General features: G+C 42.8%; 1 protein-coding gene across 3 annotated transcripts in view; it reads right to left on the bottom strand.

Annotated features, from left to right (window-relative positions):
- The window catches only part of agbl1 (AGBL carboxypeptidase 1), a 149,907-nt gene that overhangs the window by 98,850 nt on the left and 33,758 nt on the right, over nucleotides 1-17,299 (bottom strand). For 2 of the 3 annotated variants that reach the window (XM_088080630.1, XM_042496838.2), the window contains exon 7: nucleotides 5,369-5,406. The exons of the other annotated variant lie outside the window; for it this stretch is intronic. In XM_088080630.1, coding sequence (XP_087936756.1) covers nucleotides 5,369-5,406 — 38 coding nt within the window. The remainder of the gene's footprint in view (nucleotides 1-5,368; nucleotides 5,407-17,299) is intronic. 3 annotated transcript variants of the gene reach the window in all.

The raw sequence follows: 17,299 nt of genomic DNA, 5'->3' as shown, positions 1-17,299 counted from the left end.
CGGACGCGGGTCACCGGGGCCCCCCCCTGGAGCCAGGCCTAGGGGTGGGGCTCGATGGCGATCGCCTGGTGGCCGGGCCTTTACCCATGGGGCCTGGCCGGGCACAGCCCGAAGAGGCAACATGGGACCTCCTTCCCGTGGGCTCACCACCCGTATGAGGGGCCGTAGGGGTCGGGTGCAGTGTGAGCTGGGTGGCAGCCGAAGGCGGGGACCTTGGCGGTCCGATCCTCGGCTGCAGAAGCTAGCTCTGGGGACGTGGAATGTCACCTCTCTGGTGGGGAAGGAGCCTGAGCTGGTGCGCGAGGTTGAGAAGTTCCGACTAGATATGGTCGGCCTCACCTCGGCAGCATGGCAGGCTCGAGGCCAGTCTTCTTGAGAGGATGGACTCTCTTCCACTCTGGGTTGCCACTGGTGAGAGGCGCCCGGGCAGGGTGTAATGCCCAGCCCCGGCTCGGTGCCTGTCTGATGGAGATTCGCCGGTGAATGAGAGGTAGCCTCCCTCCGCCTTGGGTTGGGGGACGGATCCTGACTGTTGTTTGTGCCTATGGTCAAACAGCAGTTCAAGTATCCACCCTTTTGGAGTCATAGAGGGGTGCTGGAGAGTGCTCCTTCTGGGGACTCCTCGTTCTACTGGGGGACTTCAGCGCTCCCGTTGGCTTAGCGACAATGAGACCTGGAGGCGTGATCGGGAGGAGCGGCCCCCACGATCTGAACCAGCGTGGTGTTTTGTTGTTGGACTTCTATGCTACAGATTGTCCATAACAAGCACCATGTTCAAGCATATGGGTGTCCATATGCGCGCAGCATCAGGACACCCTAGGCGCAGTTCAATGATCGACTTTGTAGTCGTGTCGTTGGACTTATGACCATATGCCAGACACTCGGGTGAAGAGAGAGGCGGAGCTGTCAACGATCACCACCTGGTGGTGAGTTGGCTCCGATGGTGGGGGAGGCGCCGGTCAGACCTGGCAGACCCAAAGCGCATTGTGAGGTCTGCAGGGAACGTCTGGCAGAGTCTCCGTCAGAAGAACTTCAACTCCACCTCCGGAAGAGCTTTGACCATGTCCGGGGGGAGGCTGGGGACATGAGTCAGTGGGCCGTGTTCCATGCCTCCATTGCTGAGGCGGCCGACCCGGTGCTGTGGCCGTAAGGTGGTTGGTGGCTGTGGGCGGCAACACCCGAATCCGCTGGTGGACACGGCGGTGGGGAAAGTGCCGTCAAGCTTAGAAGAGTCCTATCCGGGCCTTCTTGGCCTGTGGGACTCCAGAGGCTTTGAACCAGAGTATCAACAGGCCAAGCCCAGAGTGGCCAGCGGCGGTCGCCGGCGAAAACCGGGCATGGGAGGAGTTGCGAGGCCATGGAAAAGCGACTTCCGGATGGCGAAGAGGTTCTGGACCACCATCCGGCGTCTCAGGAGGAAACAGTACTCCGTCAACACTGTGTATGGTGGCGACGGGCGCTGCTGACCTCGACTCGGGGCGTTGTGGATCGGTGGAAGGAATGCCGAAGACCTCCTCAATCCTAACCACGCCTTCTGTTGGGGAAGCAGGGCCTGGGGACCCGGGGTGGGGCTCCTCTATCTCTGGGGCTGAGGTTACCGAGGTGGTCAAAAAGCTCCTCGGTGGCAGGGCCCCGAGGTGGGCAGTCCGCCCGGCGGAGTTCCCTCAAGGCCCTGGATGTTAATGGGCTGTCGTGGCTGACCACGACTCTGCAACGTGCGTGGACGCCGGGGGCAGTGCCCTTGGACTGGCAGACTGGGGTGGTGGTCCCTCTTTTTCAAGAAAGGGGACGGAGGGTGTGTTCCAACTACAGGGGATCACACTCCTCAGCCTCCTAGTAAGGTCTATTCGAGGGGTACTAGAGAGGAGGTCCGCCCGGATAGTGAACACAGTTCAGGAGGAGCAATCTGGTTTCGCCCGATCGTGGAACTGTGGACCAGCGCTGGACCCTTGGCAGGATCCTTGAGCGTGCTTGGGAGTTTGCCCAAACAGTCCACATGTGCTTTGTGGACTTGGAGAAGGCATTCAACCATGTCCCTCAGGGAGTCCTGTGGGGGGTTCTCCGGGAATATGGGTTTGGGACTCCCTGATCTGGGCTTTCGTTCCCTGTATGACCGGTGCGGAGCCTAGTCCGCATTGCCCGGCTGATAAGTCGAACTTCGTTTCCGGTGAGGGTTGGACTCCGCCAGGGCTGCCCTTTGTCGCGATTCTGTTCATAACTTTTATGGACCAAATTTCTAAAGCAACCAGGGGTGTTGAGGGGTCGGTTTGGTGACCTCAGGATTAGAGTCTCTGCTCTTTGCAGGCGATGTGGTCCTATTGGCTTCATGGACGCGACCTTCAGCTCTCACTGGATCGGTTCGCAGCCGAGTGTGAAGCGGCTGGAATGAGAATCAGCACCTCCAAATCCGAGACCATGGTTCTCGGCGGAAAAGGTGGTGTGCCCCTCTGGATCGAGGATGAAGTCCTGTTCCAAGTGGGGGAGTTTAAGTACCTCGGGGTTTTGTTCACGCAGTGAGGGAAGGATGGAGCAGGAGATCGACAGGCGGATCGGTGCAGCGTCTGCAATGTCACCGGACTCTGCAGTCTGTCTTGGTGAAGATGAGCTGAGCCGAAAGGAAAAGCTCTCGATTTACCAGTCGAACTTCGTTCCTACCCTCACCTATGGTCATGAGCTTTGGGTAGTGACCAAAAGAACAAGATCCTTGGTACAAGCGGCCAAATGAGTTTCCTCCGTGGTGGCTGGGCTCTCCCTTAGAGATAGGGTGAGAAGCTCGGTCATCCGGGAGGAGCTCGGAGTAGAGCCGCTGCTCCTCCGCATTGAGAAGAGCCAGATGAGGTGGCTTGGGCATCAAATTAGGATGCCTCAAGAACGCCTCCCTGGTGAGGTGTTCAGGGCACGTCCCACCGGTCGGTAGGAGGCCCCGGGGAAGACCCAGGACACGCTGGAGAGACTACGTCTCACAGCTGGCCTGGGAACGCCTCGGGGTCCCCTGGGAAGAGCTGGACGAAGTGGCCGGGGAGAGGGAAGTCTGGGTTTCCCTGCTTAGGCTGCTGCCCCCGCGACCCGACCCCGGATAAGCGGAAGAAAATGGATGGATGGATAGTCTACCTGGACTTTTTTTAAGGCCTGGGAGTGAAGACCAGAAGGAACATACTGATTTAGTGTAATCATAGTTGAAACTCCATCTTAATACAAGGTGTATGTATTGCCACAAAGCCACAAAGATGGCAGGCAAGATCCAGGTGAAGATATAATGCCAGTGTTGGCTTAGATAGGTGTAATCATAGTTGAAAATGTTGTGCTGCTGTATATGTAAATATCATGTTACTGGAAGGAATACATAAATAATCCTGGTGAAAACGTGTCCATACAAGCAGTCTATCAATCCATATTGTTGCAGACGATGTGCCAATCGCAGTGCCTGAAGTGAAACAATGATAGCTGGAGGAGGCGAGGATCCAGCAACCAGTTACAAAATCAGTAAGTTGTTAGTTCAAAACACACATGATTATTGGTAGAAAACACATTTAATTGCCAATTAATTTATTTAAAAAGACTCTCGGGGCACAAGTATGTGAAATCTTTGTTATTTTTCTTACTAAAATTGTTTACTAAAGTTGAGAGTCTACAGCAGGAGTATTGTGTCCAACCTTGTAGTTATACACTTGGGTTCGTTTCCACTGTACAAACTATGAACTCTGTGTGCCAGCCCTGACAAACAATGAATACAATAAAAGGGATCCCAGTGCACTTGATTCACACTCAAACACAGGGACCCTATACTACAGACTGCCCTCATTGATACATCATACACTGCAAGAGCTAACATTTGCTTTAGCTGTTTTGTTTTGTTTTGGTTTGGTTTTTTGGTCTTTCCATTTTTGTTTATTTGTAGTGGTTGCAGTCCTGTCATGTCAAACGTAATAAATTTTATCTTGTCTTGTCTTGTGTCATATCTCACTGCACTAAATTAAAAACACAATTTTAAAAAATGCAAGCAATGGGGTGACAGTAAGACAGAGTACTGTTCTCCTGTTGCCTTGAGACAGAAAATTTAAAAAATATGTCATGTTGTTTGCATGGGCACATAATCTGAGAGAAGACAAAAGAATCCTCATTTTGATGTATAAATTGAGTATGAGGACTAACAAAGTGTGAGATTGTTTTTAAAGCAAAGAGGTAGAGGGGAGTTACAGTGGGGGATGTCATCAGTGATGTCACCCACTCTAAGCAGCACAATAGACATCCACTATAAACTCAGAAAACATCTGAAAACAGCATAAAATTCATAATGTGGTTTCACAAAAACACTAAAGGATATTGAAGTATGAAAGCTCAAAGTCTTATGAGAGGTTGAAAGATTTAATGTAGTCTGTAGCTTAAGTGGGAGGAGGAGCATATTAGAGTGGTTTCTCTGGAAGAATGCAGAAGCAGCACTTGATCACATAGCGCACCGAGCTGATAGAATACCTACAAAATCTGGTAGAAAATGTGTGAAAGCTGACGTAAATTGGAAAGTATTGCTGAAAATACAGGAATCTTAAAGTGCAAATGAACTGCCCTTCACTGCTAAAGAACCTGGAAGTTAAAAAGTAAAGCTTTCAGAGTTGAAAGCGGCTAAGAGCTGAAATACTATCTTAGGTGGAAGCTGAAATGAAACTAATTTGAGGCTCAAAATTCAAAAAGTGTCAGCCCTTTTGCTTAATTAGGCACATGGTCTGAAAGTGTTTTTTAAAATATCTGCATTTTGATGTATAAATTGTGTATGAAGAATGATAATTGTGGGCACTAAAGAACTTATATAGGGGTCATTTAATATTGAAAATGATATATAAATATATTAAGTAGAAAAAGGAAAAGAAAATTCATTTTGTAAAGAACGTTCTGATATTTGAATGCTTTTTGTAGCTGAATATATGCAGGTGAAGCGAGCCTAAAAAGGAAGTTAAATAAAAAATGTAAAAAAAAGATAAAGATCTCGATGTCAGTAGTGTGAATTCTGAATCAACATAATATAGACATGGATAACAATAGTACGAATGCTGAATCAAGATCCATATGATAAAAAAGCGCTTAATCAGCATTAACAAAAAGATAGTTACTTTATAGAAGAAGATAGGTGGTGAATGTGTGCTTGCAGCATTCACACCTGCAGCATTCACACCCAACAAGAAAAATGCCCTGGAAACACAGCCATTCTGTCTTTCTCTACAGAATATGAGTAGTGTTGTGTAGTAATGATGATGATGATGATGATGATGATGATGATGATGATGATGATGATGAAGATGATAATGATAATGATGTACACCTAGTATGACTGAAATCATCAGCTGGTGAATGACAAAGGTTAAGAAAAACTTACTTGTGCACAGCAGAGCAGCAAGCGCATTAATGGCTGCCCTGGAAAATAAACAGAGGGAGCAGTTAGCCTTGCAGACATTTGAATTAACAGATAATTAAATATGATAATACAAATATGCTGTACATGACACACTAGTGCAGCTGTACAAAAATTAGAGCATGATCATACCAAAACACACCAAACTGATTTTATCACAGTCAGTCCGATGTGTGTATTTGCTGTAGTTCTTTGGGAGTTGTTCGACAGCATGACAATATATTATTGGACATAATATGAAAACTTTTGAAAATTCTCAGTCTGGACTGACACTGGACTCACTATCACTCTCCTCCTATAACGAGCACACATTCACCCACTGAAATTTTTCAATCAGGACTCGCCCAACTGAATACACACAGAGCCAGTATTATATTTAAAGGAGCCGTATGATGGCATTAGCATGCTTTAACTTTTTAGCAACAGTGACTGCCCACTGATCAGCTTTCGCCACACATGGAGTCACTACGTCTCACCATGCCTGCTCCCCATTTTAGATGCCAGCAGCGGAGGGATCACACTTTCATATGGTGCTTTGCTGCCATGAAAATGAGCAAGAGTGAGAGACAATACTTTCTTGTGTGGACTCTGTGGCAGGACTTCCTACTGGTGAGGACAATCTGCAGGGGGCCATATTGGGCTGAGCTGAGAGCCGCAACCATGGCGTGAAAGAGAGACTCTGAAATATTTTGCTATTTCACGTGGGGGTGCAGCCAGAGCTGTCAACTCTCATGCATTGGCCATGAGACTCACGCATTTAATTGGCTCTCACGCCACACCTCCGATTTCTCACGCTAAAATGCACATCAAGAGGCTTTTTATATGTTTAAGGTTAAAAACAGTTACCTGACAGCCGAGTTTATCTGTGATCTATCTGTTGAGCCTGAGAGAAGCCACTCATGATAGATTAGTTATGCTTGATTGATTAGGTTGAGCTTGCACGAAGCATATCGCGTAAAGATCCTCTACTATTCCGATACAGGCCCCCAGGAAGTGTGCCACACTCTGAAGCAAAATTTACTCAGTGGCCAAAAGTGGAACTACAGCGTCACGTGATGCACACTGGCCCAGAAAGACTTTTCCCCATTTGCTTAACATTGGGAAAGAGACCTCCTTAAATCACTGGATAATTTTTTTTGAGACATGTTGACTTTTCAGAACACATTTTTTAACAGCCATTATTAAAAACATTAAGCCCTAAAGACATAAAATGCGTCATTTTCCGAATCAAGTTTTGGAATTTGGTATTCTCCAGACATAAAAAGAAAGCGCATGAAACTCTTGGAGTCTCTGACACAGCACAGGCTTCGTGCTGGCCGTAGTAATGTATGTTAATAGTAGTAATGTTTGCTTCGAGCACTCGATTCGGGTAACTTGTGTGAGCAAGCCAGTGAGTCGGAGTCAATGCTCGGGTACACTGCAAAAACTGCCGATCTAACCAAGTGTAATAATCTTATATTTAGATTAAAAAATCTAGTTAGTCTTGTTTTAAGTATAAATGGAATATCTAGTGCTGACTAGGAAAGATCATTTGACTTAATTCAAGTAAATATCACTTGCCTGGTCTCGTTAAGTTAATCTTTGTCTATTTCTGAGCTATTTTTAACTAGATACAGGAGACAAGTCTGGAAACATCCACTTCAGGTCTATAGAAACCTTATTTTAAGCACTAGTATGTCCAGACAAAAACATCTAATTTCAAGCATCAGCTCTGTGGTTAACATTTTCCCAGCTGGTAAAGTTGCATTCAAACAGTGAGGCTTAAATTGTTTACGTTGCTTTTAATGACTGTCACACACATTTCATTAAGCAAGAGGGATGTCTATGTACAAATGCCTTTTTGGTTTTTGTATACAATTTTAAAAAATGGCAAGAACAGTATTGAACAAAGAACAATATTTTTTAATTTCTGTGGTTGTGATGCTTTTCAAATATCACACCAAACTAAGGTCACAGTACAGGTCATTTTGGTTGAAAGCTGTTTATAAATTTGTAGTGATCTGCTCACACAGGAGCTTGTTAATATTTGTAGCAGCAACAGATTCAGAGTTGCCTGGTATGTAAACCATTCTAACTGTATCTTTCCCTGGTTTCATGTTAATAAAACCATGTTTTTCAAGCATTGCCATGTTTTCTTATTTTAAGAACAAGCGATCTAATTTAAAAACAAGAATTTCATAATTCTAATTTTTAGTAATTTGATAGTAAAAAAAGTACTAGTTTTGAGTGATAATAGGTTTGTTTTGCATTAACTAGGCTTAAATAAATTGCTTGAAATGAGTGTTTTTGATCTTATTTCAAGATGTTATGGGCTATAATGAGAGTCACAGAGTTTTACTGGTTTTAAGACATCTTAACAAGCAAAATGTGCTTACTGCACTGGCAGCCAAATTTGCTTCTTTTAAGTGCAAGTATGCTTAAATCTAGGGTGTTTGGCCTTAAATTTGACAGGCCATTTTTGCAGTGTACACTCTGCATTCAGCTGCTGTTAATCACTTCTACGCATGCTCAATGGGTCAGTAGATCCGGGTATTTTACACTTTTCTAAACCCAAAAAAGAGGTTTCCCTGCTTTATGCACCACTGAGCAGCTCTCATAGGAATGAATGAGGCCCTACGCGGCTGTATCCAGATTTATAATAGATCCATGGTCTGATATTCATTCATTCCCACAAACAGTTTTTAGCTGGCGTCATCATGCGCACATTGTACATGTACATTTTTTTTTAAGCTTATAGGGTGCTTAAATAAAGCACAAAAGATTTCTGAGCATTTATACCTCCGACCGCCACAGGGGTCACACAGACTGCAGATGAAAGATGATACATTTTGCAGGGTTGTTTTCCGTGGCTATGATTTTTTTTAATTACGCTTTGCAGAAGCTGCCCCTACAAGAGCCACTGCTCAAGCACGCCAAGTTTGTAGATGTTCGGCAGAGGCTGGAATGTGGTGTAGAATTTCTGTTTGTTATCTGAGATTAAATACTCTGAATTCTATACTAAGGCACTTTAACACTAGGAAAATTCATTAGTAAGACACAGTATCACCAGAATTTTGTCTCTAAGTACACGAGCCATCCTTAATTGGCTTCTTTTTTAAATGCTTACTCCTTTGAGTTGATGGCCATGTATCAAAAACAAATAACTGTGATAACTGTGTAACTGTGATATCTTGAATTAGGTTTTCCCACCTACTCCCTTACCATGGGCCACAGGAGCATGACCTATTGAGCGACGAGTTCCTGGAATACCAGACTATGCCAATGCCACCCCTGCAGGACCCACAGAAAGAGATGAGGAGCCTCTGGGCTGAAATGGCAATCCGAAAACATAAGGTAATAATTATTCCTGCACACCAAGATCACAATGGAAATAACCCCTCAAGCATTATTGTTTTGTTTTTTTCTTCTTTTTTCCCTTTAACAGATGTAAAAGTATACTGTATTGTGATGCATAGTTAATTTTGTCTATTAAGACTAAATTAACTATGCATCAACCCATACTTATCTGTCAAAGGAAAAGAAGAAGAAAACCAAAAAAACAATAACACTTAAGTGCTTATTTCCACTGTGTTCTTGGTTCATTCCTCACAGGGAACAGGAGTAAGACTGTTCCAGAGGCTTGCAACAATTGCAAAGCTGGTCCTGGTGCTGCCCCACTCCAATGCGGATGCAGAGCGAGTATTTTCATTGGTGGGACTAAACAAGACCAAGAACAGGAACAGCTTGGCCCTAGATGGAACCCTGTCATCAATACTGGCAATAAAGATGGGGGGCCTAGAGCCCTGCTTCAAGTGGGAGCCCTCCCTGGCAATCATCAAGGCCTCAAAAAAGGCCACAAGCCAATACAACAAGGAACACAGATCTTGTGCATAATGATCTCCTTTCTGTGGCTCTTTGTTAATGTTCATTTCTGTCTCCCATCACCTTAGGAGACAGAGTCATGGAGTTTGTGTGGTGGAGTGTAATCCTTGGCAGGCTCCATAACCAGTATTTTCAGGATTTCCCATTTACATTATTATAAAGTGAGAATAGTTATCTTTATTGTATTGTTTGATTAAACATACACAAAATGAGCTATGCTGTGTCTTATGTCTTCCTGTCATGTATGCGGCAAAATTTTGGTTGGCTCAACCAAATCTCACTCCAAGGTTTTTTTAAAAGTTGGCAGCCCTGTGAATCTCACTCGGCTACAAAAAAATGGGTGTGTGAGCATTTGCCGGTAATTTCCCTCGGTTAAATACCTCCTCTCATCATCTCAGAGAGACATTTTGGACCAGATCATCAGCCAAATTAATAATCAAATTCAAGGTATTGCTGTAGTCTGTACGTTACATCAATGTGTTCATTAATGCACATCACCGACACTGCTGCTGGTCATGCGGCACATCCACACCATAAAGTTGCACTCAAACCTGTATAAATGTGAATTTCAATGTAAATATCAATATATATCTTGCACTCCAAACATTCTTGTATATAACTTTAATTCCATGGTTCTGTTTCTTGCACTGTTACACTGTTACTTGTGTTACTTGTTTTGTTTTGCACTGTAAGACTCGTACTTTTTATATTTTATATTTTATATTTTATATTTGTATCTTCTATTTTATCTGTTTCTTTTTCTATATTTATGTTGCACCAACCCACCAGAACAAATTCCTCGTATTGTGTTAACTATACCTGGCAATAAATCTTTTTCTGATTCTGATTCTGATTCTAGTAGGTTGTGTGATGACGCGTCACAGTAGGCTCTCATCATGGGTGGCTGAGACTAAAGCTCCTCTAAAAGGACCAAGATGATCCCCAGGAGCTTCTTTCATTAATTTTCAGATTGATCTCATCTCAACATCTAAAAGAGGAGAGACAGCAGTTGATGATAGCTGCTCGCCCATTCACAGAAGTGGATGAGAGGAAGCAAAGTAATGCAGTGGAGAAGAGAAAGATGGAGGTACAGAGCCCTCGCAGCCTCCACAATTTGCCCCCAGGATCAATAAAGTATTTCTTCTTCTTCTTCTTCTTCTTCTTCTTCTTCTTCTTCTTCTTCTTCTTCTTCTTCTTCTTCTTTTCCCATTGCTGCCTCTTTGGAGACACTTGCTCCCCTAAGTGCTGAGGTGATTGGCTATTAGCTAATGTTGTTAATGTTAATGTTTATATACATGGCTGTCCGTTTGTTCCAGTCAACAAAGAATATGAAGTCCCAGCCATCATTCTCTAATGGAGATGAACTTACATGAGATGCCTTCACATATCTTGGTAATGCATGCTTAAAGTGGGCATGGCTTTTTCAAAGAAGGATACATTTCGAAGCATTTTACAGTCCAAACTTAAAAAAATAATAATAAATCACCAGTACATGAATTTTTTAACACATCCACTGAATTGTGATGAAATTTTGGCACATTGCAACATGTAATCAATTCAGAAGTCTGTCACTCCAGCCAGTTCTCATTCCAGACTTGTCATATACTTCCACTCTGTCAGTGCTTTCACTGTATGAGCATGATGCCAAAAGCCACCTTCTGCTTCCACCTAGAATGCGGCTGCATGGCATCAGCTGAGGATACAACCAAACAAAACTGGTTATCAAACAATAGCTGGACAGCACCAGACGTGTCAACATGATATGTGCATGGGTGGCATCAATTTAGAACATGGACGGGTGGAACTGGTTGTATGCGTATAAAATGTGGAAGGACAAAATCAAGTCAATCAAGCCAAGTCCATTTTTTTTAATAAAGCCCATTTTACTAATAAAAATTTACCTCAGAGGGCTTTACAGCATACCACATCCCTCTGTCCTTAGACCCTCAGAGCGACTAAGAAAAATGGGTGAAAAGAAGACGGTAGAAAACATCAGGTTATACTGCCAGTAATAGTACTGCCAGTGACGTAATATAAGGAACACGAGTGTGCTTAGAGGGCAGGTGGGAGGCTTGGTGGATGGGTGCCACAAGTAAGTGACTTTCATGCGGGAGTCTGCCTCCTGTGTGGATGTGAGGGTTTTTCTTTTTTTATAACTAACCATGTGCCTCTTTTGCCTGAATCTAACCAGCCGTGACTTTATTGCCTAATCCTAATCATCGTGACAGTCTGCACTGGTTGCAGTTTGCTCATGTTGTGTAAACATAACCACATGCTGCGCCATCCCGCCATGTGCATTTGTTGACAACACAGTAATGGCATCCTGGAGCGTAAACAGCTGATGCAGAAGGATATCAAAACAACATAAGTAGACGCTAAAGGTCGCTGACAAAGTGGCACCATGTGAGAAGTTGGGATGAGAACATGTTGGTCATCTATATTTTTAAGAATATGCAAAATCAATTAACATCTATATCACAACAAGATTTGTCTATATTAGTCTTCAATCAATTACAAACAAATTTGTCAGACATACTCTGAGTTTTTAAATAATGTGATTACAATACTTTAACTGTTGTAAGTACTTTAAGCCTAAAAGGACAAAAATAACCCTGTCACATTTCTGCATTACTGGTTACCTTCTCAGTTCTGCTTGCACAGTGACCCATATCCCATTCAGTAATTTTCCATTCACCAGTATTTTTTCTCTTTTTTAGTCACACCCACCTCATCAAAGCATCTCAGTTATCCTGTTCCTGATTACACACAGCTCATATCTATAGCCCAGCCTCACAGACAGACGTGGTCAGATGGTTATTCACCATTTCCATGCAAGCCTTTCCAGCGTTTACTCTCAGACTATTTCCTTGTTGCCTGCCCTGCCTGTCTCCAACTCACTTGCTTTGACTGCCTCCATCACAGCACACTACTGAACTTTCTGATATCTGTGTGTGTCCTGCTTATGCTGGTGACGCACCTTCCTTCTATTCTTGCGCTTGTTCACCGAAGCTTGAGGATCAGTCTTGTGCCTCTAGAACTAGACTCTCCTGGTGTTTCATTTACTTACTCATCCAATGTTCTTCTAAGAGGTGTATAAAGGGCTACTACGAACTGTCCTTTTTGTCAGTCTTGCTGCATCTGGGTTACAACCACACTCGAAATAACCCCAGTTTTGTATATGTGATATCATTGCCTCAAGTTGTGAGAGGGTGTGTGAAAAGCCGTGTCTTGCTGGTTGTGCAGTGAGAAAGTTCTGTGTTCTGGGGATAAAAAGGTTTGAGGTTCAAATTCCCAAGTGAGGAAGTACTAAACTTTCTAAACAAATCTCTCTAAAGTCTTTGAATTCACCTCACAAAAGCGGGCAGATGTGTAGTTTCGTTCAGGGTTGTATATTAATAGTTAAATTGTTGGTATACTAAGTTTTGTGATGTCCCTCTCCCCTGAGGCTGGTTTAGCTGTCTGGCCAAGAACCCAGTCAGCAGGGTGGAAGAGGTCGGCAGGAAACTACCTGCACCCAGTAAGGTGCATCTTCCCATTTCTGCCTGTTTTTTGTGAACTCATTTGGTTTAAACATTTAACATGCCTGGTCTTGCGCTACTTTTTCAATTTCCAAATTAAAATTCCCAGTAACCTGTTGAAAATCTTAAATATACACCAAAGAACTTATTTCGTGTCATAGTTAATCTTAGTCAATATCTGCTAGCCATGTTTCTTAGTATTTGTGGTGGATTTAGCTGATTTGTTCAGTCACTGAAAGTTGTGGTCTTTTGATGCAAAGGTTAAAAGCTCAAATGCATTTGCCATTTTCCATATGTTCTGAATACTTACATTTTCCAAGATAACTTTTGACACTTTACAGGAAGTAGCACTGTGTATAAATTAATAGACATAGGACACATTTAAGTTAAAAATAAAATGGAAATAACACAAATGGAGTCATCACATTTTCTAGTAAAGCCAAAGGCCACAATTAATTATAAATTTTAATAATTTCATTTATATATGATATTATATTTTTGTATGTGAAATGAATTAGTCATAAAATATTATATACTTGATCATGACAGGATCGCTGTCGGTGCAAACAGCCATTAGAAAAGCCCTTAGCAGTGCTGCCAAACAATTTTTGCCTAAATGGCATGGAAATTTGGGTGTTCCTTCGATTTCACCATTCCTATCTTTCGAACTGTGCAGAGAGGTTTGTGGTTAAAATTAAAAAGCTAGCATACAGGGTGTCTGGTGGCTGAGTGGATAAAGCAGGCACCTTATGAATGAAGGCAGTGTCCTTGCTGCCTCGGGTTCGACTCCTGCACATCCCTTTGCTGCATGTCATCCTCTTTCACGCAAGTGATCTGTCCTATCTAATAAAGGCTAAAAAATGCCAACAAATACAATCTTTAAAAAAAAGAAAAGGTAGCATACAAGCCTGTTAAAATGTTAGTAATAAATGGTCAAAGCAAATTGAAAGTTTGAAGCCATGGGAGACGGCAGACAATAGCAAACATAATGAGAAAGAACACAAAGATGTTAAAGTAGAGTAAAAGAAGAAGAAGAATAACCCTTTCTGATCATTTTGAAGTGATTTGATATTTCTATTACCCAGTTAATCAGTGTGCAAGTGCAATTTGTATTTTGTCTCTCATGTTGTTCTCTTGAAGTTTGTACCATCTGTACAGTTTAAGAGTTTTTTTTTTTTTGTTTTTTTTTACCAATATCTGCTGAACTAATAGACAACAAAGTAATCTAAATGTAATATCTCAGTGGGATATTTGACTCAATGTGTGTATGTCCTGATGACCAATGTCAGAGATTTCACCCATGTGGGCAAGTATCTTCCTAGAGCAGTCTTTACATCAGGCTTCAGGGGACAGCACTCTTCTGAACCTAATTGTATGTAAGTTCAGAAAATAGTGCAAATAAATTTTTAAAAAGGTGGTGCGTCGAACTAAATTATAGATCAATTAACAAGATTGCCATATTGATTACTGTTTGCTCTGCACACTCTGTTCATGTTTAAATGTGAAAACAGGTCATACTGAAGTTCCATGATTGTTTGATCAAGACCTGACAACACATCATTTGAAATCAGAAGCTCTGCTGTTGTTGCGTTGTATTGAATGTTTAGAAGCCAGCTGACAAGTGGCCTAAAATTTAAAACAAGGATATTCTATTGTTTGAAAGCTACAAGAGATGCATATTGCGTCTCTGTGGAGCAGACCTGCTTTTTCCTCCCGACTGCTGGGTTTGTGATATGGTCTTTCTCTCCATTATTGACAATGATAATGAAAACTTCAATCTACAACCAACCTATGTTTTGTGCATTCGTGTGTGTGTGTGTGTGTGTGTGTGTGTGTGTGTCTGTGAGTGAGTGCTTACCGACAATTATCCATGACATTTTACAGAACTTTTCTCCTCCTGATCTTCATCTGTGTTTAAGAGGCTTTTTATTATGTTCTGCATCTTTGTGAGTGAGGTGTGCTTGGTGTGTTTGGGTTTTGTCTGTTTGCTTGTTCCCCTTCCCCCCTCATCCTCTCTCACTCTCACTCACTGCACACCTGATAGTCATCTGCAATCAATACACCGCTCTGCCAACCATCTCCTCTTGTAACAAGTACTCTGCACCAACTTCGGTCCCTGCTACATTGTTGTGTCATATACGGTTTAAACTGTGCCATGCATCCAACTTCTTAGCATTTGTCTTTGCCAGTAACATTAGATTGTATGGTTTGTTTACTTGCCTGACTAAGCCTCACAACTGTTGTCCAGCAAAGCCAGCCTGCCACCTGCCTCGCCAGTATGCCAAGCTGCCAGCCAGCTCTCATTCTCAGATCTGACCCTGCCAAGCCCTCCCACTATGGATAACAGCCCCTACCCCCTCTGCCAAGAGCCCTGTTCACCTTACCGTACCCCCCCACTCAATTCCCTTTGAAATTAAAGGACTTGTGACTTGACGCAGAAAGTCCTGCGTCTGCATTTGGGTTCAGCCTCAGTAACGTGACACCTGCACTGCTTTTGAGGTAAATAGGCCGACATTCTAGCATGTCAATTTAAAGTAGGAGAAGTGCCAAGCATGAGAAATAAGAGACATGCTGTAAAAATGATTTACTGCTGGATGCAGTGATGTTTGAACATGGTGCTGGGTTGTGTTTGGCAGGCCAGTTTCTCTTCAGAGGTTATTTAAGTTACTGGGCCAGTCAGACAGGCTTTTACTCACCAGGATCAACTGCAAAACAGAATTTATTGTAAAGAACAATATTTTTAGACCACAATTAAATTGTTCAAAATGTGATTTACTCTGCCATTTAGAAAGTGTCACTGGTGTGCATGCGCTCCACAACATTTTCCCCTGTACTTTAAGTAAGTAGTCAGAAAATGTTATTGTAAATGGGGAGCCAGGAGGTAAATCAAAATCAGTGTAAGTGGAATAATATGCAATGAATATGAACTTTTTGTGTTTGCAATATTTGAGTCTATAATGCATTATGGTAACATTGTTAGTCAGTATGGGCGAAAATAAGAATCAGAGCATTCTTGGTTTCTATTACACAGACTATTCATGAATTACTTAGCATCTATCTGTCCATATTCATGCTGAATATGGACATCTGGCCCGAAACGTCTGTGTGGCAATTATGAAAAATATAACTGAAGTGCTGTCCTGATCTTTACTGTCTGTCAAAGTAAAATATCCCCCTTGCAGTCCACAGCAGCTCAAACCTTCAGCAATTTAAAGAGGATAGTAAGAAGTGCAGTGGTGCCTAGCAGTCTAACAGACAGGAGGGATTAACGGCTGTTGACAGTTGAGAATAGATGGACAGATTTAGTTGTACAGCTGACCGACAGACTTTACTGCTTTAAAAGTGTGCACAGCAGCCAACAGGCATATCTAACAGTTGCCATTTCATAGCTATAATTGAATAAATCACAGTGACAGACATGTCTAACTGCCTCTAACACTTAAGGGTAATAGCATATCTCCTGCTTCGTTGCTCTTATTAAATCACAGAAATTTACAGCTGCCAATTCTAACAAATTATCCAAAGTAGTAGCTGGCTTTGAATTTCTGAGTCCTGGAGTCTTCTAATTGTGTTACAACAATTAACAGCTGGCTTCTGCATGAAAATGATACAGAAAACTCACCCAGAGGGCTATAAATTTGTAATGTCAGAGCATCCCCTTCCCTTACACCAATGGGGAGTTTCATGTTCACTAGTGCCTGACCAGGGACTGGTATGCCTGGCATTGAGCCAGGCGAAGAGGTCGGTACTCCTGGTGCTCTTGGCATGCTCCACTGGGTATACCGGAGGATGCTGGCTATTTGAGCCAAATGCCATCAGTTTTGACAGTGACAGATGGAGTGAGGATATATGATCCAAGAGGAGAAGGATGGTGGTTTACATTAGAGCCAGAGTCTATGCATTAGTGCAGGAGGAATGATAATCTGTTGAAACCAAGACTTTGCTGATATGATGATGTTTCGCTGAAAACTTGAACACTGGCGTGCATGAAGAATATAAACATTTCACAAATCTGGCTCAGATAAACCAGACAGTGACCCAGAGGGTCTCAGCAGAATTCTAATCAAGCTTAAGGTCTTCAGCTCCAACAGTGGCCTCTATGATACAGTCTGCAAACAAAAATGTCATGAGGGTGATGTCCCTCTTTGAGTTTGACAAGTAGAGGAGCAAAAATTTGATGTGATTATCTTGAAATCGTCCAACTTGGAATAAATGAGTCATCAAATTTCCCTGCAACCTTCCCAATGAATTTGAACATTTCTTTTGTAACAGAAAGCAATGTGATTGATGTTTGCACCAGATGATGTGTCAGCCTGCACCACAATGTCCTCTGGCTATCACCAATATCCACAGCAAATATGGAAACTAAATAGGTCCAATTCCTATTCTCTGCCTTAGCGCTGCACTTAATTTCTGAAGGCCCTACACTGTGTAGTGGCTCTTCAAAATAGAGCCACAACAGGTGGGATTTGAAATGTTGACCTAGGAGATGTCACTTGTTATGCCATCAGTAGCC

This window comes from Plectropomus leopardus, chromosome 7 (assembly GCF_026936395.1).
Source record: "Plectropomus leopardus strain MGB_pleo_1.0 chromosome 7, ASM2693639v1, whole genome shotgun sequence".
Classification (NCBI taxonomy): domain Eukaryota; kingdom Metazoa; phylum Chordata; class Actinopteri; order Perciformes; family Serranidae; genus Plectropomus; species Plectropomus leopardus.
This window is presented reverse-complemented; position numbering and strand designations above follow the sequence as displayed.